Source organism: Labrus mixtus, chromosome 9, assembly GCF_963584025.1.
Source record: "Labrus mixtus chromosome 9, fLabMix1.1, whole genome shotgun sequence".
Taxonomy (NCBI): Eukaryota; Metazoa; Chordata; class Actinopteri; order Labriformes; family Labridae; genus Labrus; species Labrus mixtus.
Genome location: NC_083620.1, coordinates 9,004,380 through 9,027,893, shown reverse-complemented (window position 1 = coordinate 9,027,893; position 23,514 = coordinate 9,004,380). Strand labels below are relative to the sequence as shown.

The 23,514-nt window shown below is 44.2% G+C and overlaps 2 protein-coding genes across 4 annotated transcripts in view; one reads left to right on the top strand and one right to left on the bottom strand.

The window, feature by feature from the left end:
• Nucleotides 1-15,748, top strand: part of LOC132979826 (SPRY domain-containing SOCS box protein 4-like) — a 42,211-nt gene extending 26,463 nt beyond the window's left edge. For all 3 annotated transcript variants that reach the window (XM_061045667.1, XM_061045669.1, XM_061045668.1), the window contains 2 exons: nt 2,412-3,293; nt 14,402-15,748. In XM_061045667.1, coding sequence (XP_060901650.1) covers nt 2,585-3,293; nt 14,402-14,529 — 837 coding nt within the window. In that variant the 5' untranslated portion in view covers nt 2,412-2,584 and the 3' untranslated portion in view covers nt 14,530-15,748. The remainder of the gene's footprint in view (nt 1-2,411; nt 3,294-14,401) is intronic.
• Nucleotides 1-23,514, bottom strand: part of sgpp2 (sphingosine-1-phosphate phosphatase 2) — a 494,627-nt gene that overhangs the window by 436,579 nt on the left and 34,534 nt on the right. The gene's annotated exons all lie outside the window — the stretch shown is intronic.

Genomic DNA, 23,514 nt, shown 5'->3' with positions numbered 1-23,514 from the left:
TCTTAAAGAAATATCAGCAGGCTTGGTAAGGATTTGTGAATATCTATGCAACGTACGATGCTATTCAGTATTAGAATAAAGATATGTAGCATGCATGTTAGCCTATTAACCCAACCGTCCACCATTTCAGAGTTAGTTTGTTCGTCCTCTCCACAAAACTTTTGTCTTCAGGGTAATGGATTACAGTCTCAGAGGCCACACAGGATTTGCGTCATGCACAAGCTGTCTCGGCATGTCAAGCCCAACTAACCCCTGCTGCTGTGGAGTGAACGCTGCAGCCAGAGCGAGCATTTCCTACCTGCAGCGTCGGGCAGTGCATCAAATAATATTCATCTGTTATTCTTGAGCAATCTTCTTCATTGTCGTGTAGACTTTGTTAAGTCTGAATGTGGCTGCCTGCAACTTGGAAACTTTTAACAAATTGTATTTTCTAAGTTCAAAATGTACAAATCCTATCTGATGATTCCTTTAGCTCTGCGTTTTTAAGCACACCATCCCCCTGTCTCTCCTCCGCTGGTGGGTCAGACCCAGTTTACTGTACTTGTACTGTACTTTCCCTGGAAGAACCATGTGGAGTCTTTTCCCGAGAAACTATAGGGGAGGGAGACAAACATCGGAGGGGTTGCATATAGGAAAGAGAGCTGGAGGGAGAAGGTCGGTACTGTACATTTTAAACCGCTTCTTTGCTTAAACATGCTTCCATGCTTTTTGTACTTACCATTTGTAAGGTAGAGTTCATACTATATGAATGTATTCAGTTGAAGTCATGACGTTTCTGCAGATCCCATCTCAGTCTGTGTTCATTGTTCATTATTGGAGGGTTGCTAGATAGAACGTATCCAAAATGGCTGCTCACCTCGAATCCTGTTGTCAAATGTGCAACGCTTCACTGTAGAAATGGGCAAATGTGATGCATAGAGGTATGGCATCAACGGTGCTGGCCTCCCTCCAGAGCTGCAGAGAGAGAGAGAGAGGGGGTAGTCGACAGCTGTCTGTTATAAAACAAATGGCTGATTGGGCGGTCTGTGACAAAGACAAATCTGTTATTACTGTTTAATGTTGATAGATCTCATTATCACAGATTGTTGGCCGTCAGTGGCACTATCATCGTTTCACAGGGAGCTAGCTCACATGTGAAGCCCGCTGTGATCTCTTTGTTATGTGCACAGTTTATAAATGACTGTGACAGTTTCAACAAGTTAAAAAACAAAAAGATTAAGATTCATTCTCACTCAGGGGATCTCAGATGTGTGTTTGTGCGCACTCCAGACTTTCAACTGAAGACAGGAAATAGTTCTCCTGAGTGAGGAGAAGTTTGTCCTTCATTTCCTCTTCCCTGTCATTTACCCTTCTCTCTGCAGCTCTGGAGGGAAGCCAGACACATTGATGCCATACCTCTGCCCAGGGTTCGAATTACACAGCGATTTTCCGGGGGAGCCCTATTTCCCCCCGGTGTGCACCACGACACTAGGCCGCCACCTCTCCCCCTCACTACAGTCCATTCCAATACTGCGCCCACTCAATGACGAGGCGTTCAGGTGGTCGCGTTAATCTAGTAATTCGCATCCACAGTAGGAATGGACACAGGATTGTGTTGATTAGTGGAGACAGATGTCCGGAAAAATGGACTGAAATATGTAGATAAACACAAAACTTTGAAATATTTTTCATTCCAGGAATGGAAAATAGAATATCACTTAAAAGTCATCAGACGTAAACGTCTCGGGGAGCTGGTGTCCATTTCAGGGGAGCCGACCCCCGTACTTTGAACTCTGCCTCTGTTTCTGCTGCTGTCTGTGCTCGATATTTATGAAAAGCAACTCTTTTATTTATCACGGTTTTTGAACTCGAGACTCTATCATAAATGGATAAAGTTACAGTTTTAACTTCATTAATATTTGGCAATCAGACTTTTTTCGTATCATTGGACTTTGACCTTAATATTTAGATTTAATCATTGTCATTTCCACATCATCATCATTTCCCAACCTGTATGTATAGCTATTTTTACATATTTGTCTTGTGTATGCAGTCCTTTAATTACCTGCACAGAGATTGTAGCCGACGCCTGCAGACAGTCCAAGCACCGATCTTAGGTTGTAAACGTCACCACTCGCTCCAGGTGAATTCTCCTGATTATATCCTGCTGCGTTCTCACATCAGCTCACTCTGACCTTCTGTTGCAAAAAGGGGGCTGGCAGAAGAAAGTCCGGGTAAAGCCCGAATGAAAAGTGTGTCTGTGTGCGTTTACACATATCAGAGTTTCAGGAGTTTTCTGCAGGTGTGAAAGCTCTTAATTAAAATCAGCAACTCATGGCCCTTACATCTCTAAAGTGTTGTGTGAAGTATAAAGTGTGTTGAACACTTTGAGTCTGCAAGTAACATCATGCTTTTATTTTCTGTGTGTTTAGGAGCGTGGTTCCTCCTGGCTGAAGACGTGTCCTACAGAATCTTACCACCCAGGGTCCACTGAGTCGCCACTGCGCCCATGAGGTAACCTCAGGACCTGCGCCCCCCTCATTACCACCCTCGGTCCATCCATCTCCCTCCCCTCTGTCCCTTCCTCCCTCGGACCCACCCAACCATGGGCCAGAAGATCTCTGGCAGTATCAAATCAGTGGATGTACGTGGGGAGCCCTCCTATCGCCCAGTACGCCGCGAACTGCGGGGTCCTGATTTCTGTCGGCCCCCCAGGTTGGACTTGCTGTTGGACATGCCGTCTGCCAGCCCAGAGACGCAGCTCCGCCATGCCTGGAACCCTGACGACCGGTCACTCAATGTCTTTGTTAAGGAGGACGACAAGCTAACGTTTCACCGACACCCAGTGGCGCAGAGCACAGACTGTATCCGCGGGAAGGTGGGCTACACCAGGGGCCTCCACGTTTGGAGAATTCACTGGCCGGCCAGACAGCGAGGCACACATGCGGTCGTGGGCGTGGGCACAGCTGAAGCACCATTACACTCAGTGGGCTACACGGCACTAGTGGGCTCGGACTCTGAGTCTTGGGGCTGGGACCTGGGTCGAAACAGACTCTATCACGATGGAAAGAACCGTCCAGTTTCCACATCTGCACCCACATACCCCTGTTTCCTGGAGCCAGACGAGTCGTTTGTGCTCCCAGACTCGCTGGCAGTTATACTAGACATGGACGAAGGGACTCTGAGCTTCATGGTAGACGGACAGTATCTGGGAGTAGCCTTTAGAGGGCTGAAAGGAAAGAGGCTGTATCCCATCGTCAGTGCCGTGTGGGGGCACTGTGAGGTATCGATTCGCTACGTCAACGGACTAGATCGTAAGTAGCACACACACAATACTCTTCTCTCTTTTGGAGCTTTGAAATGATTCAAACATTGTTAAATAGCAGTATGAAGCAAAAAAGCACACAAGGTGAATGGTGTTTTCCCACCTGATAGCCTAGAAAAAGCTAAGCTAGTAGTCAACAATCTAACACCTAGTGTTTAAAATGGGTACTGCAGTCCAAATCCAAAACATTGTAGAGCGCGGTCTCCCCCTGCCCCCTCCTCTCTCGAGTCGATGCTCAAGCAGGTAACCATGTGGTGGACACTGAAGCTTCAGTGTTTATCCAGCTCTGCATCGGCTTGTAAACCTTTCTGTGTTCTAACCTCTCTCCATTTTTCAAAATCATCTCTAATATTGATCCTTGTTTGAGCACGTTTCTGCTCGTGGAGCTTATTAGAAACATGCAGAGGCTTTTTAGGTCGGGTACAATCACTTCTATCTGAACCAGTTCTCTTGCCCGCTTCCATCGCTGCAACACCTGTTGGTTTGACCTGATAACTGCTCTCATATCTGGCAAACTGAGGGGCGTCCAAAACGGCCGTGTGGGGGTGCCTTAAAACCGCCTACCTTCTCTGGTCCAAACAAATCCAGAGCATTCAGGACCAGAATCTAAAGTTAGAAGGAGGACATACTGGTTGCTGCATTGTTGTCAGAGAAGCCAGCACTTCAACATAGCATGTTTCCTTAATGTCTGATCATATAGTAAGGTCACTTTATCATTTCACTCACTACACATCTCACCGATTGGACCTTTTAAATGAATGTTTGATCCGACAGTCTAAGTTTGTCACACTTGTTCCTTTTTACAATCGGTTGGCAGCTTTTTAAAGATATTTTGACTTGTTTTCTGAAAGCGTGTTAAGTGTGACTGATAGTAAATCTGCACGCACATTTTGTGAGTTTTATATAGAACTGTAATAATTTCACCAAATGTCAAGAAGTCAAAGCCTTATTTACTTAATCGTCTTTGGAATATGAAGATTAGTGCCTGTTTTAGCACCACTGTCAGCATCTGCTTCACTTCAGGAATGTGGAGACGTGGATGTGGTGTGGGTAATCTATCGGAGTAGAGATGTTATGTTTATGTATGAAACTCTGGATAAGCTTTATATTTAGATGTGCTCATTAAAGCTGCAAAGGCCCAGGGTGGGATGTGTGCTGTTTCAAGTTTGAGTGACAAAAACCAGGGAAGGACCCGAGGGATGGAAAGAGACACAAAAAGATGGGACCCAGGAGAGACGAGTAGTCACCCACTGTGGTCTGTGGTCGGTTATCTTTCTCGTGGTTATATGACAAAATTATTTGAAGATCGACCGTGAGCAGTCAGTTGTGACAATCCTACAACTCATTGGTATATGGTCAATTACTGAATAATATGTGTGACACTTAAGGAATCTTTAAAAGCTACATCCTGGTAAATACTTCTGTCTTTGCTCTTCAAACACACTCAGGATTTAACGCTTCAGGCGAGACTGAGACGGCTTTACCAGCAGATTTGTCATTTTTTTCTTCAGAGAGCACCGACTATGGATATGATGTGCACAATTTCTGTCTGCACTGATCTATAAAAAGCCCCCGATGAGAGGGACTGCGGCTTTGTTTACCAATAGGAAGCAGCTTAAACATGCCCGTGGTGTACTATTTCCAGTCTGATTCCTTCTATCGCTTTTTAGCACTCTCTCTCTCAAGTCCTCAAAGTCTTTCTCAAACTTCCACATTGTCGGAGGGCAAACAAGAACACTGTATTCAATTCTCTGGTATAAATAGAATATCTGTTTCCCAACCAGTGTCCTCGCGTCCCCTCTCTCGATGCTTCTCTCTGCCCTACTCCTCTTTTTTTTGTTAAATGTCATCGTTCCAGCTAGTAGTCATCTCCATCCAGTCTGCCCCTAACGATTGTGTAATAGCCCTCTATCCTCCCTCCCGCTCCAGTCTGAATGATGCAAAAGACGCAAAGCAGGCTGGAGGCGGCGCCGACAGTGAGGCATGGACACCATGTCCGTGGCTGCGAGCCATATGTGTTTGTGTGTGTGTCCGTGTGTGTGTGTTTGTGGGCTGGAGGACAGCAGCCAGTAGAGGAGGATTCTGGAAGATGTCCCAGTGTGCCTCTGAGCTCAGCGTCTGGTCTTGCTTAGTGGGAAGCGTCAGGTTAGGTCTGTGTGTGTGTGTGTGTGTGTTTGTGTGTGTGTGTTAAGCAGCTTACATGCTCATAATTTACATGTGCATATCAGCTCAACACTCAATTTCTCATGTTCTTGCATGCAAAATGGTACAATAAAAAAGATTCTGTCTTGCACTTGGAAGCAAGTGGGGCAGCAAAATGTGTCCTGGAGAAACTCTTTACAACTTTTAAACCAAAAATAATTTGTGGAAAATTATATTAAGCGATGTTTTTTTTCTCAATCACAAATTTAGGGGAGCTGGTTGCACATTGGTTAGTGCTCGCCCCCCATGTATGGAGGCTGGTCCTCCAAGCGGGCGGCCCAGGTTCGAATCCCACCTGTGGCTCCTTTCCCGCATGTCATTCCCTACTCTCTCTCCCTGATTTCCGACTCTATCCACTGTCCTAACTCTCCATTAAAGGCCCAAAAATCCCAAAAAGAAATCTTAAAAAAGAAAAATCTAATTTAAACACCTTTACATTTAAGGAATAATAGCTAGTGCTGCTGATTATAGCCCTCTTCACACTGCCGTTTCAAGCTGTAATATTCACGCTCCCGTGACGTTCCTCCTTCAATCTGAGGGCGCACTCACACTAGCACTCCCATACAGTCCATAAGCAGGATTTTGTTTGCCTTCCTTCTGTTTCATTGTTGATATCAAAAGATAAACTGCTCGTGCATCAATCATTGTGATATTCATCTCGCCTTTCAGTCATTCATATCTTCCTCCAGTTGATGCAGCGGTATCCGTTGAGTTTTGAAGCAATGAACGTTCAAAGAGCTTATGTTGTGAGAGAATGCACGTGAGAGATCAGTGAGTCACATCAGGCACGAGGCTCACATTTCCATTTTGGAATAAAGCGAAGAACCCAAACATCAATATGTATGCTTTGAGATGGCAACACCACACACACACACACACACACACACCACCCTATTCCCAGATCCTGCTTCTGTGCATCTTCTTACTGCCAATCAAAGAGCATTCACTTCCTGGTTTTCCTGATCTTTCACTTGTCTTTCAGTCTATTCGCGTTCTTTCCCTTCATCTCCCTCCTGCTTACACTCAATTTCTCAGTCACTGGTAAAATAGAAGTCTCCTCATACTTTGTCCTCACCGTCCGTCCGTTCTCTTAATCCCCCGCCTTAACGCAGTCCTCTCAGGCCAGGAGACGCTTGGAAGCAAACCCTACTGCGATTTGATTTTGATCAGTTGCCATATACCCCCGTTTCTCTAAAGTCTCTCAACAGCGCAGTGGGGTTCCTGCCGCATAATGTCCTCCATTCTTCTCTCCCTCTTCATCAAAACAAGCCTCATCGTGCAAAAGTAACCGAGCAAGCCTAATGACAACACGCTGATCCAAACCCATTAACACCTTAACAAGTTAGACCGGTGCAGAGGAGGCGTTTCACACATACACACAGACACACGTAAAAACACGGCTTGCACGCTTCCCCTCCCTTTTTGCAAATGAACCTGTTTTGACTCCCTCTCATTGTGCTTTATCTCCTCCCTCCCGTTCTCCCTTTCTACTCCTTCCTTCCTCCCTCCTCATGCTCACAACACTAATCCTTCCTTTCTGTCTTTACACACACCATTGTGGTGGCAGGTTGCCGTGGAGACTGTTAAGCTGACTTCTCCATGGATGGTTGGGTTGGTGGTTAATTGTTGACCAAGCAGCTTGCTCACTACTTTGTTGGCCGGGGGGGGGGGGGGTGCGCTTGCCCTATGCAGATGGGATGTCTTCCTCCTGCCTGCCTTCCGTTCAGAGCTGTAAGGAATATCCACAGCACAGACTCGAGCTGTAACTTGTGTTTTGACCTATAATATATATAAGGTTGGACCCTGTCTCTCTCTCTCTCTCTCGCTCTCTCGCTCTCTCTCTCGCTCTCTCTCTCTCTCTCTGTGTGTCAAACAAACTGGACTTTGGGGGTCAAACGTGCTTGGGCACAGTGCGGCTGCCTGATGTGAGTGCGTCCTCAGTGTCCACAGAGTTTGTTGATGTATTGGAGTGAAATTGCTCTAACAAACAAAAAAACACAGATTGTATTACAGTCTTAATAATCCTGTATGCTCAGCCTGTTTTTCCTAAGCAGAGAAAGAGAGCTGCACAAGGACTATAGGGACAGACTGATGGCAGTTTGTGCACGACTCATACGCCTTGTTGTGTGAGGTAATAGGAAAACGGATATAATCAGAGGAAGGAATCACTACATCAGTGAGCCAATTGGTTTCCACTCTGGAGAGGACGATTCAATTTGGACACCTGCATTTCAAATCAGACACAGTTTGCTCACCTCCCTCTTCGCTCCAGTTTTCTTCCATATCTCAAAAGTCATTGATCTAATTCTGTCCGTCCCTGATTCCCCTCCCCCCTTTTCTCTCCTTTGACCTCTTGGTGAAAGGGAGCTGGCGGTGCATCTGCACCTTAAGGGCGGTGTATGTAAGACACATAACACCTGTCATCCTCAAACTGGGTCAGTATATGCTAATCTATTAGATAGGCATCACTGGGAGTCTGTCCCTCTGTATGCTTACACTGAATTGGAGCAAATGTGCCAAAATGATGGACCTATCTAACCCCTATTTTAAAGTGGGACATCACTTGGTTGGGACTTATGGTGAATGGATGTATATGCTTAGCTCATACACAAAAATGCATCATGAGAAAGTGGAGGAAACGGGCGGGGAACTGTCCGTCTCACCTCAGTGAGGGCAGACTCACTGACGCACAGCCATCCTAAAACTTTACCTCTCCTTCCTCCACTTTGTTCTCAGCTAAGTGTGAGGTAGGTGTGTGTGCGCCTGCCAGCCTGCCAGGCCTCTGTAATCCAACGGCGCATCAGGCATTCACTCATCCTTAACCACACTTTCCCACACTCCATCTCCTCTTTAGTGTGCAATAAATCTGTCAGGAAAAGGAGTCTCTGGACATCACAAAAAGGTGCTTGAAAAGGAAAGGGAGAGCTCTCACATGACAGACTGGAGGGAGGAGGAAGAATGAGCAAACAGGCTCCACTGTGCAGCTCTGCTTAGCTCTGATGCTTCCAGCTAATTAGCATATATTAAATATTTAACCTTCCTCATCGAACCAAAGACACACTGGCTGCTTGAAATAGACACTCGCGAGAATCAGAATATGGACCTAAAGAATTAGGTTTGTAAATATTCAGTTAGCAGTGCAACTCGAATACTCCTTGACTCTCTACAAGCTCGATATATGAGGCCACTTCACAGAGGATATAATATAATAATGGAGCTATAAGCCGGTGCATTCTCGACAAACACAACTTATGGTTGAGGTCCATTGTTGCCTGCAACATGACGTTAAAGGCTTTATATGCGATTTTTTTGATCCAGCAGAGGTCGCCCTTGAGCACCAGCATGCTAATGCTAGCAATCTTTATTATGCTCGTATCTTCACACTGCATGTAAATTTACAGTAAATGAAGTGTTCTAGCAACGCTTACGTGACATTCAATTAAGCAGTGAGTACAACTTTTATACGCGATATATATGAGGTATGAGCCGGCCGGCCGTCCTGACGATGTAAACGACGTGAAGATAGGACTCTGAAAGCATCACAGACAGTGGGACTCGGGTGTTACACCCATTGTAGACAGTCATGACTCACAGAGTTATTTTCAGAGGATATACTTGATTTCTATTACATTTAAGTGTGAAGAATCACATATAAAGCCTTTAAAGTCATCACCTAAACTCATCTCCTTGCACAAAAACAGAATGGATGTATGTGAAGTGATGGTAAACAGTGTTATCTTATTGGGTGTATGAATGATGTAAGAAAGCAGAAAATCAGGAATCTCCTGTCGGGTTCTCATTCCTGCAGAACTAGTGCTTTTTAATCACCTTCCTGCAGCGTTGTCAGTTAACTTACCAGTTGCCGGACTGTCTGTGCTCGTCACATCTGCGTGACAGGACCATTGTCGCCCAAGGCAACCCTTGCCATGGAGACCAGCTCTGTGCTAGCAGGGATTGGCTGGTGTTCAGCAAGTTTGTATCATCATCACGTCATCATCACGTGTGGCGGTGTCCATCTTTCTGCTGCGAGTCCTCAAAATGAATGAAAGTGTTGAAGTGAGAGATCGAGGCAGGTAGAGCACCCTGAGAGGTAGAACACAGAAGAATAAACACGTTAAATTTTATAATAACTTAATTATTTTTTATGTACACCACCATAAGGCGGCCCTATGGGGCTAACGACAAACCCACAAATTGACCCATGAAGACACATCATACACCTTACCAAAGTCAAAACTTAGGGATGTATTATTAAAGGACAAACTACATGATTAAACAAAGATCAGCTCAAAAACGTATTCTACAAAAACAACACTGAGAGGCACAGCAGTCCACTCTTAACGCCTCTCCCCTCTTGAACTCGTGATGCAATCAGGTACTCGGGATGTTCCCAGTTTCAGAGTTGGGAAGTCGTTATTCCGACTTAAGTGTGTTCTCGTGTTTTCAGTTCAGAAAGTCTGAATGTTCTAACAGCAGACAGCGTGGATGCAAAATGAAGATGTGAGGAATGTCTCTGTTACAAGATATATTTGAGCTAAAAGTTGATGTGTAATATGTGAATTATTAAAAAGTATCTTAACATTAACAAAAAATATTTTGGCAGCAAATTTCTTCCTGAGTTTCCGAGTTGTTGTTCGGACTCGAGCAGGCGTTCATGTGCATTTTGCAACTCGGAAACTCGTTTTTCCAATGAGTCCGACATCACATGAATGCAGTGTCAGCATCAGGCTTTTTGAGCACTGAGGCCAGGTGCACCATGTTAGGTGATCATTAGCTTCACCTGGGCAGAGCTTGAGACAACAGGAAGGGGAGCAGGGACGAACAGCACAGGGAAACGTTCAGCCGTAACAACTCGTAGACAACAAAACAACACGGCCAGGCAACTCCACGCTTTAGTCGATATGGAGTGAATCAAGAGGACAAAAGAGGTAGAAATGATGGACCCACACACCAGAGAGCGGGCAGAATCAAGAGCTGAAACATGACATCTAAAGAAAAAGAAATTAATGAGTTAAAGCAGAATAAATGTGCATATAGAAATGATATATTCACTAATTTCTATGAAAGTCAGTCTGATGGCGGCAGAATTTTAACACTCCACAGTTAGCATATGTAAAATAAATCTGTTTAGCTTATATCTTAGTGCACCATTCCCACCGTAGAAGTTGTTTCTTTTTAACGTAATGTGACAGAACGTGCAGCTGTCTCCTTGTTTTGAGATCGCCCGTGATCCCAGCTGTCTGCACTGTATTTAACATTAGCTTCAGCGACACAGGCAGCACTTACAAATCCTCACACAAACACAGCATGTAACACATGGTGCGGCTGTGACTATACACTCCCAGCGCTGTGACATCATGTAACAGCAGTGTGAGAAGCTTGTTACTATGGAAACTACCTATATGCAGGGGCTGTGCTGGTTAGAGTAGACTGATTGATGGGTGTTGTTAGGCCCAGCGGAAAGTAAATCCATCCTGGGGGGGGGGAGCTTCATTCCACAGAGTCTCCCCGTGCACCCAGAGTGTGTGATCCCAGTTCTCTATTTACGAGAGTTCAGGCGGTCACAAGGTGCTGGATAAATGGAGACGTGATTTTACTACCAGTTTCTCTAGAATTAGTGTGTAATCTTTTTAAGCTGCAGAGCCAAAGCGTGGACTTTCCTCTGCCCCGTAATGAGCTGTTGCAGAGATGTGATGCTGTGAAGCCGTCTCAGTGCACACATCACTGCACATTTTCTGCATTCAGTCCGAGCCCCTTCGACATGTCTCTCTGATTCAGGCACTTCCCATGTTGATGTAGCTACAAATGAAGCCACACTTGTCCCCAAGGTGCTCTTACAAAGCTTTTTCATGACGCACATGGCAGTCCAATAAATTGAGATAGCCATACTCTATTTCTTTGCACGTTGTCAGCTGCTGTTCACGGGCGGATTTCATTATTTCCACTCGCCCGCTGTTTCAAAAGGTCACAGAGGAATTCACTGAGATGTGCTTGCAAAAGTTCAACTTCAAATAACGGCAGAAAACAACGAGGAGCCGCTTAAGCGCTAAAAAGTGCATCATGATGGATTCTAACGGGGACACAGAGTAATGAATTCTGTACCGATCTGCTTTTAATTAGGATTCTGATGTACGCCAAGTCGCTGTTTACTCCATTCTTGTTCAATCCTCACCTCAGATGAGCTTAATTCTTGTGTGTGTTCACCATGCAGTGGTCATGCAGCCAACCGGGCAGCAGTTCATGCCTGAGGTCTCTCTAAAGGAGTGACTCTGTCTCCATGCACACACCTGATACAGGATTTCATGTATGATTTCTTATTTGTTCAGCAGAGGAGGGCTTGCTTTGTGGTAATGTGGTGCACTTTTTTTAGACTGTGAAGGCTTAATCAGTCACAGACGACGCCTGGTTGGATTGGTGTGCTTAACTTGGTCATGTATCCGTGTTTGCACGCTTGAATAAACTCCTTCATTTGCAGAAGGAAATGTATGGTGCAATGATGGACAGCATGAAAAAAAGCATAAATATGCAGCACTATGCATGTGAACGCTGTGGCCTTCATGGAGCTGAGGCAGCTTTTATTCATTAAACGTATTAATATAACACATTCAGGGTCTTTGCCCCGAAGAAGAGCTGATTGTCAAAACACCAACTCCATCAATAAGTCAGAGAATCAAGGCTAGCGGGCGTAATCGCTGCCTTTTGAATATCAATACAAAGAGTCACATTGAGCATGCAGCTCTCAAAGAAACTTTTCTTTTCGACCTCTTGTCTGTGGACGAGTGTGTGTGGTGGTATATGGGTGTTTAAATGAACCCTGCTCGTGTCCTTCACACCGTGTGCGAGTGGACTCTGAGCAGCAGGAAGTCAGCCCTGCCAGATGGTGCGTCCAGGTGGAGCAGCTTGACATCTGTAAGGGACAGCAGTTAGGAGTCCGTCTCTTCTCTGACACACAGACATTATTTAGCTTCACGCTCTTTGGACGGGGGAGTCGCCTCGTTCAACTGGCATATATTTAAAATAGTGATGACATGTTTGTGTGTAAATGATTTCATACCTGCTGCTTCTCTTTCTGCTCGTTGTAAATATACACCCAGAGATCAACTGTTATAATAAGGGGTGGGGGGAAGCAAAACAAAAAAAGGTAACGATATTCTGAGTGGCTTTCTGATACTAAAACATGGATGCTGTGTACCGATGTTTTTGTCAGTGTGATTGTTGGGAAGCGGGTTCAGACAAAAAGTGAAACGTAGTTCTTTTGGATTAAAGCTCCTGTGAGGAGTTTCTTGGATGATCTTGTCCCAAGCTGTAACCTCAGGTGTTGAAGCCTAAGAGAAGTGCCCAAAAATAATGTTTTGATGACTCATCAGTTTTGATTTGATGAAGGATAAGAGTTATTCACAATAAGGCGTGTAGCTGACCTGATTGACAGGTGGGCGCGGTGTAACTGTTTGTCAGGAGGCTTAAAACCCGCCTCAGCTCCAGCTCTCAGTCTGAAGTTAGGTTGACTGAAAGTTAGGCTGAGAGCATTTCCAGCATGGAGACCGCCATCGATGGGACTCCAGCGCCCCCTGCAGGAACAGATGGGTGACGTCACTCAGGCTTCATCTGTTAATATTAACAGTCTAATTCATACATACCCAAGTGGTGTTTTCTCATAAAAAGAATCCCACCAGGCTTCCTTTAAATAGTCAAACATTAACTGATTTTACGACAGGGAAAATGTCAACAAAGGCTGTTAGAAAAGTGTGTTGTTAATCGCCCCGTCTGACAGCGACCTGACAGACCTTGTTGGTCTTGTTGGCTTTTATAGGTTACATGGAGGCATCAATATTATTGTCGTTACTACTGACAGTAAGGTTGAGGAATCTGCACTTTCATGGTTAACGTTATCTCTATTTATGTTTCTTTACAAAACAGTAGAATCTGAATCGGGGTCTGGATTTGTAGTACCTTTGTGGTCCGAGATGAGTTGACTGATCAAGTATCATCCGGCTTTGAAAGTTGTTACAGCCACATATTTTTCATTTTCATCCACCAAAGACATAAATACAAACAGAGGCAGGCTGCTTTGAAATCTTTTTTCTTTGGGTAAATGAGAAAATGATTTCAGGGACTGATGCAAGCTTCTGCAACGACCTTCAAAGTCTGAATCAATGAACATGAAGTTAGCGAGTTACTCGTTCATGACATTGCAAAGTGTCCTCTCTCAGTACCCCTGTTGTCCACTTTCACTCCTCCCGTTCATGATAGATTGAAGAAACAAAGGTTGTAAATGGAGAAATCAAACCGGAGTCTGAGTTTCTGGATCGTTAAAAGCAACTCCGTTATGAATCGGTGAAAATTTGTCGTTCTTAGTATTTCCAAATCCTGTTCGGTGATTTCTACGGCCTGACCGACATAACATTTTGGGGCTGATATCGATGTTAGTGAGCGAAAAAAAATAGGATACCAATATATGGGCCGATATCTTTCATAGATCTATCTTTTCGGTCTGTAGAGATACATAAATATAGATTAAAACATTTATTGTCTTGATCCCTCAAATGCAGTTATCAAACACTTGTGGACCACTCGGGAGAGTGATGATGCTCGTTGTAATCCATATAGCACCCTCTGCTGGTGAAAGAGAACTGCTAGTGTAAAACAATGAAGCTCAAATGAAATGCTTTGTGACTGGTGAATAAATCTAGAAATATCAGAGATAAAATTAGCCAATACCGATAGTCACTGGATACGCTAATATCGGCCGATACTATTGGTTGGCTGATATATTGATCTGGCTCTAGACCGATTTCCTCACTAATTACTTAAATACAAAGCAGCCAAAGCTGACTTGGGTCATCTTTTGCACATGGAAACTTGGACTTACTGTTTTTGTCTTTTGTCCCCTCACAGCGGAGCCCCTCCCCCTCATGGACCTCTGCAGACGAGTAGCTCGCCTGGCCCTGGGCAGAGAGCGCATCCATCACATCGACACACTCCCGCTGCCGCAGACTCTCAAGAACTACCTCCAGTATCAGTGACCCCCCCCCCCCCCCCCCCCACACACACACACACATACACACACACACAGGGGGATAATCTGAGGCCCACATGTTCTTAATATGACCAGGCTCCAGACTGAACCAAGTCCCAACTTCTGGAGGATGAGGAGGAGGACTTTGACTACATTCAGGTGTTGAAGGCTGCGCTGCTGTTTACAACATTTGAGGGGTTTCCATTCATTTTTTTTTTTTTTTTTAAACTTTAGTTTTGTTGTTGTTGCTGACTGCTGTCTTTCTCCTGGACAGAAGAGTAAAGGATCTGAAGAATGGAAAAAAGAAGAACACTAAAAAATCTGTTTCCTGCTACTCACGTGTATTAAAGTCAAATTTATGTCCTCACTATGGAAGGCCTTATCTGCTGTGGTGTTGGCTGAAGGTTTACCCTCACAGCTTTTCTGCACAGGCTCTGTGGAAGCCTCCTGGCAAACATGTTGGTATTTATATTTATATTCCCAACAACACAGCAGGCTCTGTGGAGATGCAACAATCCCTCCAAGGCATGAGGGAGAGAGGTACCAAGAGAGAGAGAGGAGGGGAAAGTCCACACACAGGTCTATTTTAGTGAGTGTTTACACAGTGCTGCACACATGGATTACATATATACAGTGTGTGTGTGTGTTTGTCAGGAGTGTACAGAAACAAAGCCTTGACTGTGTCAAGTCAGAACACAGCTCACTGACAAGCTGGCAGTTACCACCTACAGGCTGAAAAACAACGACTCCAGTCTGATGTGAACTCTCTCTCTCTCTTTTCTCTCTCACCCTCTCTCTCTTTGTCTGATTCAAGCTTCTGTCATAATCCACGCTCCTGTAACACTCAGAGATCGATCCCGAGGTGAAGCCATGTCTGTGACTGCTTATGTGCCTGCTCAATGAAAACATGAAAAAAAAAAGCACATGGCACTTCTGTCATTATCAGGAGACCCACCCCCTCTCCCCCGAAAGTTTTAAATGCTGCTTTTCTATCTTTTTCTTCCACCGTCGTACCTTCATGTGGGGTTTATTTTTTTATCTCCGATTTACTTTTTAAGATGACAGTCTTACGATGAGATTTTTTTTTTTTTTTTAATGTTCCTTTTCTCCCTCTGGGGTTTGAGGTGTATCTGTGGGACAGACAGGAAGTCTCACGGGTACAGCTGGAGAATGTGCTGCCATGACTCTTTTAAATGTGAATAAGAATAAACTCGGCTGAACTTGCACTGCTTCGCTTTCTGTTTTTCTTTGCTTTATAATCATTTATGGAACTGTTGGTTTGGACTAGAACTGTGAAGTCTTAATGACCTGTTTCCTTAAAGGAAGAATGTGTGCCTTTTTTTTATCCAGTAGCTGTCGTCCTTGAGCACCATTACTAAACCAAAACAAACTGGTGTTAGGCCACACCTCCTCCATACTGAAGCCTCCGCTCTCCTCCAGAGACACACCTCCAACCCCCCTCCTCTCGCATTCACACAGGAGTTATCAATTAGAACGCACCATAATTAAGCATTAAGTGGCGGACTATATTGTCCTCGTCTTGAGCTGCAATCACCTGTATCCTGCATTGTTGTTAGCATGCTAATGTTAGCTCTCTTTGGTTAGCTCGTAGCTTCACATTGCATGTAAATTTAAACAACATGACCGTGATCTAAAAACTCTTACTAACATCCAAATAATCAGTGAGTATGTTCTTCTCTCTAGTCCTTGACTAAAACAGCTTTGATACACAAAGGGAGGAGCCGGCCGTCCCGTCCATGTAAACACGGCTCTGACAACAACACAGCCAGCGGGACTTGAACTTCTCTCTCATTGTAGACAGTCATGACTCAGAGACACATTTACACAGGATAGACTTGATTTCTGATTTATTCATGTGTAACATAACACATTCTTCCTTTAAGCTTTGGATATGTCGTAGCATTTTATTCTTTATCTCTGGACTTTGGAGGATACAGCTGCTCTTTTGACAGACATTTGTCCATTGTCGAGTAATGTGGGTCGCACTGATGTCTGCAGCCGATGTGTGTCTGTTGTGTCTCCTCAGTTTATTGCTGACAATCTCGTTTACTGAACAGCTGGAAAGGTGAAGTCACCTGTTGGACAAACTGATGTGGGCAGTGTGGTAAGTCTCACACCATCTCTAGGAAAGATCAGCAACATGCAGTCTGAGAGACATGTTCAGGTGACATTTAAAGAGGAGGGAGGTGCTACTGACAACATCTTAAATACATCACGTATGTAGCTAATTTAAAAAAACAGACGGAGAACACTGAAATCTACAATCAAATTGTTTCAAACATTGGTACCTTGATTTTCACAATCAGTGCATCTCTGCTTTTCTCCTCCTACTGTCAGGATATCTTAGGGTTATATGACTCAAGCTGTAAACATTAGCATGCCAGGCTCATGAGCATAACGAGCAGAAATCCAGTGTTATTTCTTAAAGGGTCCTGTCATTTTCTTGTGTGTGATGAGTTACATCATATTGTATGAAAAGTGTAAACATTAAATTAAAACTCAAACCGCTGTGTTGACATCCAAGTGTGTAAGAAGAAGTAACATTTAGACGACGTACTGTGTCATGATAACGATGCTAACTAGCTCTGCCCTGAGTTAGCCTATTAACAATGCTCTTTAAGTGGAGTCCTCTGTCTTTAACAGAATTTCCTGCACATGTAGCATTACTTTTGTGTTCAGGATGCTGAAAGAGAGATGAGAAGTTTTAAGGTGCTCGTGGGGGCGGGGTTTGTGTGGTGGGAGTGTCGTATGAAGCAGCAGTGACCTCCTCAGTACATTCAGGCATCTCTGCTCGTCAACATAGAGGGAGAGTAACTGTGTGTGTTAGCATGTCAAAAGTCCAGTGAGCAACGTTAACACTCGCACAAGTAGTAACAATATTAATACATTTTATTTATAGGCACCCTTAAACACACTACAGGTCACCTTACAAAGAACCCTATGGACTTTAGTTGCCACAGCAACCAAAACAGAATCGCCCAGGCTCTGTACGTGCAAGCTTCAGGTTGTCACAACGCTGATAATTACCCACCACATGGCCCCTCCTGGCCCCCATAACTCAACCCTGTAGACATCACATGACCCTTCATGACATCACAAAGGGCAGTAACCCCTCCCCCAGGTGGGTGACACTCCCACAGCTAGGTGTTTGTTCTGCCCTCTGAGTCTGCCTTCTCACTATAAACAATAGGACATGGAGAGAGAAAGCCTGAGACACCCAAGTCCTTCCAGAGAGGGGGCGTGGTCAGACACAGCTCATTTACATTTAAAGGTACAGACACAGAAACAGCCTGTTCTGAGCAGGGCTGAAATAGAGGGGTTTATAGACATGATCAAATACAGGATCAGAGTGGATTTAGAACAAGAAACTTCACACACATGTTTTGAGGAGCTCTGAGATTTATTTAGACTGGTTGAAGAGGAGGGGGATATGTGACCTTTAAACAAAGCTAACACTAGCAAGCTACAACTAAGAGTCTCTGTTAACAAGTCATCATTTCAGCTTTGTAAAATATTTCTGGTGGACATTGAATTTCAAACGGTCTGAACTGGAGCTGCTGCTTGGTGTGTCGCTCTCTTTTGCCTCTGGGCCTGATTTAAACATGTGAGAACATTTTTCATGATGATTACTTTTTCATCGCTGTTATCATCGAACATAAGAAAAACTACAAAAGTCTGCTGTGATTGAACTCTGCTGCTGTCAAAGACAGCGGCCGGACGCTGCGTGGTTCTGCTGTCGAGTCCGGATGATCTGACTCTAGACCACGTTCCCCACCCCAGAGCTGGCTTTGAGCACAACAAAGCTTGTTGTGTGATCAAAGTTCAGCTCGGCCTGCCTTTCCCTTTCCCTGGCACTGCCAACACAAAATCCATTAATGTTGTGCAACAGAGAGCAGTCTGTGCTGATAATATCATAATCACAGCGAGAGGCCTCTCTCCCCCCTGCTTTTAGAGGGAGACGGCCGGTGATAACGCAGGAGAAATGGTGGACATTTAAAGCTTTAATAGATGACAAAAAAGTGTCTGTTGAACAAGATAGACACTAATGGAGGTCACTAGCTGCACTGTGCTGGAGTTCACACAGTCATTAATGCTCCGGCATCATAATAAACAGGAAGTAAACGAAGATACTGAAATGCAAGTCACTCCAGAGTAAGCAGATCTGCCGTGAGCTCCGGTCTGAAATGGATCCCTTAGCTGTGGCGTTCGTCTGCGTCAGCATATAGCGCTGTTTAATAATGCAGGGAAGAGCCCTGTTAAGGATTATTGAACACGCCTGGAAGTTAAAGCCGATGACTTGTTTGATCTGCTAAAAAGTGACTTGGCTTTTGCTGGATCCATATTTAGCTTCCTTCTCGACGAGTGAGGCTTCGCTTCAATTCATCTAGCTGTCTCCTCCTCCTCCTCCTCTCCAACACATTCTGCCAACTTTTTATTCATCTCCTTTTTACACCGCTCTGCTTTCTATTTAAATCCTCACATCCTTTTTTTCCCCTCAAAAGCATATTTGTCATCCTATATCTTTATTTTCCACCTTTCCTGCGTTGACAGGAGGTAAATGCTGTGTTTCCACTGAGAGGAGAGGGGTGGGTGAAATATTTCCTCTCTGCTCTGCTCTGCTTTCTCTCTTTCCTCTTCCTCTCTATGCATACATGTTATTCATATGCGTAAATGGAGATTGGCAGCGTGAGCTGATGGAGAGATGGATGGTTGGAGGCCGGTTGTCTGACACAGAGACGGGAAGAAATCCATAATTTATGGAGGAACAATCCTGCGCCTGCCTTCGCTCGGTAGGTCATGTAAAAGCTCACATTTCGTATTTCTCCTCTCTCTCCTGGTTCTCCTCTCTAGATCACAAACGGAGATATCTGTAGTGGCTAAAAATCCTTAAAGAGAAGGATTCTTCTTTGACTGACTGAAGAGGCTTTACTGCATTGAAGCATAATCTACAATCAGAACTAACACCAGAGACGCATGCTGTGTTGGGTTTCTGTTGACTTTTTTGGTGAAAGTTTGAGACACTTTAAGTTTCAGTAAAACTGAAAATGTCATTTTCATGCAAGATATAGTTTTACACCTTAAAACTGCATTACAAAGGTTTTTAAAAGTTATCAATAATCATAAAGCTCCCGTGAGGATTTTTCTGTTTGTGACGGTTTTTGGTGACCTCTGAGAACAAAACGTCACCTTTGACCTCGTTAATCATCTCGTCCTTTTTGTTTTTTAAAAGGTTTATTTTTTTGGCTTTTTATGCCTTTCTTTGGAAACAACAGTGGATAGAGTCAGAACTCAAGGAGAGAGAGAGAGAGAGAGGGGGGGGGGGGGGGGGGGTGCATGACATGTGGGAAAGGAGATAGAGGTTGGATTGGAACCCTGGGCCGCCCACTTGGAGGACCCTGACCTTCGTACATGGGGTGTGCACTAACCACTAGGCTACTGGCACCCCCGGTTTTGCTCCATCTTGATAACAAGCCTCCCCACAGGAGGCTCATCTGTTGTGTTGCTGAGCCCGGGCTGCCCGCTTGGAGGACTACAACCTCCCTACATGGGGCGCGACCTAACCATTACACGACTGGCGCCCTGTCGAACCCTACACTTAATAAAGCTATTTTACTAAATGCAAGAAAAAGTGTAAATGAAAATGTTTAAACTCTTAGTCTCATGGGTTGATTATTTTTCAACGGTACTTAAGAGTGTAGTATGCACATATGAAGTCAGGAAATGGTCAGAAAAACGTTTTGAGGTTTTAGTCTACATGACCACATTAGATTGTTCCTTCTGCAGAATCAAAGAGAAAAGTCCAAGACCCCCCAACATGTCAATCAACAATAAATAAACTCAACCATGGCTGCTTAGGGGGAAGCTAAATCAGCACAAGAATAAAGACAAATAAAGGTGGAGACGTTTCTTCTGATCAAGCGTATTTTTATATTTCAGCGGTCACACAGCAGCTCGCCCTCGATGACGGCTGTCAGACCACACAGCTCAAAAAACGCTCTTTAAAGACTACCTGGACACTCTGTTCCCCCGACTGGAACACAGTGCTGATAACTGGAGGAAAAAAGTGAAGAGGAGAAAGAACAAAAGAAGCTCCACTAAAAGAGGAGAGAGAGAGAGAGAGAGAGAGAGCAGGGCTGAAGGAGGACGAGTACACAGAGCAGAATAAAAGGTGGAGAGGGAAGTACAAGGAGGTGACGATGGTGGAGGAAAGAAAAGGGGGCTATTTTCAGCTCCTCCTTCAACACGAGAGCAAAAAGCACTTTTAACTTCTGCATGCGTGTAAGGAAGCTGCAGAGGTACAAAAATAAGAACAGCTCATCTTCAGGGTGTTTTAATGTTGAGTAAACATCATCATAACGAGCGCAGAGCGGTCCGATCCCTGCCTTCTGATTTCAGCAGCACTAGTTAAGAGCGTCACCTCGCTGCCTTAAGAGTGTGTGTGAAGGTATGCATGAGTCACACTCTTATCTCACTGTCACACACACACGCTTGCAGTAGGGGGAACTCAGTGTGAGGCCAAATAATAACAGTACGCTGCCTTTTTCCTATCCATCCTTCATCTTCCTTTTTTTTTTTTTTTCATCTCACTTGCTCCCCCGAGCCACCACAGTCTCCCTCTGAACATTTAGAACTTCTTTTCCCTCTCTGATGAAAAACGAGCCTCCCACTCATATTTACCATATTTACCATAGGTGTGCATCACATTTTCTGTTCTTTGTCAGAGGTGTAGGTCAAAGGTTAAACAAGCTGCGTAAAGTTCCCAGTCGAGTGCGGTTGTTAATATTTTCACAGGACTCTACTCGGACCTCCTGCCTGCTATCTCAACCTTTTCAAATGTCACCCCGCTGCCTATTAGGCAAAAACAAACCACATTACAGCGAGGGTGCGTCTAAAATTAGTGATAACATATCCTCGGGTGCACGCACACACACACACACACACACACACACACACACACACACACACACACACACACGTACACACATGCAGGTTAATCACTGGCGGCAGCCTGAAGGAAAAACAACTGTGATTCTAATCTGTGTCTCAGATCTGAGTATTTGAATACTCTGGTTGTGTGTGCGTGTGTGTCAGCTTGACCCACAGAGTGACCTCATAATCTCATTAGAGTAACACACAGCAGTCTCTGTTGTCTGCGTCAAAGTTTTTCAGATCAATCGACGCACACACTCCTGCTGTGACGTGTGCAGTGTCGTCTGTGCCCACTGGCCTGTTCTGTCTGCTCAGCATTGTTCCCTCTACTCCTCATAAAGATACAGCCGACCACTGACAGGCAGGATTTGAAGTTCATGACCGCTTGATTTTTGTTGTCCTGGTTGTTGATGTCATTGTTATAAAAAAGAACACTACGTCTCACTGTGTTTCAGCTCTGGAGTTTTCCGCACGTGTGAAAGAACTACAACTGAGCTGCTCTTTAATCATCCTGATGGATGCTTGAGATGACTCGTTGCAGTGCAGCATCATGTGTTAGCATGTTAGTATGTTGTGTTCAGCGTACTTTAGGGTAAGGATGGGCAGCTTTAGTTACCGAGAGGACCACATTCTTCCTGACACATTGTAGGACACTCTCAATTAGAAGATAATAACTTACATTATTATAGCCAATTATATCTTGTCATTTCTTGTAAAGAATAAACCAATATCCGTTGTCAAAGATGATCAGAGGAAGTTTCCTATTTTTCTTGTTTAATACATTTTTATGTGCATGGTGCGTCTTGCTGGTGCTGAAATCCTTCATGGCAGATTTTGTCATGTTTCCTTAATTATTTTAATCCATTGATTGTTAAAATTGACTTCGGATTAGTGCTTTAGGGGGTCAGGAATGAGAACTTTATAAATAATAAAACCTCTGAAATGTATTTATTTTTGCATGTCTTCGATACAAAATCAATGTTTCACTTGCAGCCCTGTCAGCCTCATGTGGCCTTGACTCAGGGTTTATAAAAAGAGTGGATTAGTATTTTTTCTGTTGCACTGCTGCCACCTTTTGGTCACCTGCAGCTACTACGTTAAATTATGAGCGGGCAAGAGGAGAACCGGGTCGTTTTTAAATGCAAGTATTCACTCCTGTGGAATTATTAAAGACAGTTCAGTCAGGAGTATCACTTCGTCAAGAAATATACTATATTTGAAATGATTTATATTTGGTGGTATCGCTCTGTTCTGGGATCTCCCTGTCCTCCTTCCTCCGTGGCCTGCCTGAATAAACACTACAATATCTTTGAAAAAATAAGTCAAAACCAGTAAGCGGTTGTTGGTTAGTTTCACCTTGCTAAGTTCACTATCAATGAACAGTTCCTCACAGCAGGGCTCGCACAGACTGGTCGACGTCATGGCGGTGTGATGACGCTTTATATCTGGCGTCGACTCACCGACTCAGGATGGGAAATCTAAAACCATGACTGCAGGATGATGACAGTGAGTAAGCAGATATGCTTTGTTTACCTGACTTTCTTTCTTTGCACTCACTCGTATTGATTGGTTGATTGGTTGGTTGGTTGGTTGATTGATTGATTGATTGATTGATTACATGGGAGTTTGTTATTGTTCTTTCAGCAGTATATGCATTCAGTTTTGCAGATAAATATATTTGCTGGTTGCACAGCATTCCCTTCTCCTGTCTTTTATTGATAACTCCATCAGTGACCAGTCGTAACATAACTGTTGACTTAAAAAAAAGTCGTACAGCCCCTACCTCACGCAGGAGCTTTAATCCAGCTCCTTGAGAGCCACACTGAAGTGACCTCACACTGCAAAATGAGTTCCCCTTAATTGAATAACTCATCTCATTTGAACTGGCTTGTTGTGAACGTACAGTAGCTATTTCATGCTTTAATTAGCTTAATATGGAGAGTGGAAAAACTCATTTTCCAGACACTACTCTTAAGGTGGTCTCTTATTTAGAACCGGCTGCTTAGACTGGATTAGTGTGTCCTTGACGGTGAAGTGCTGG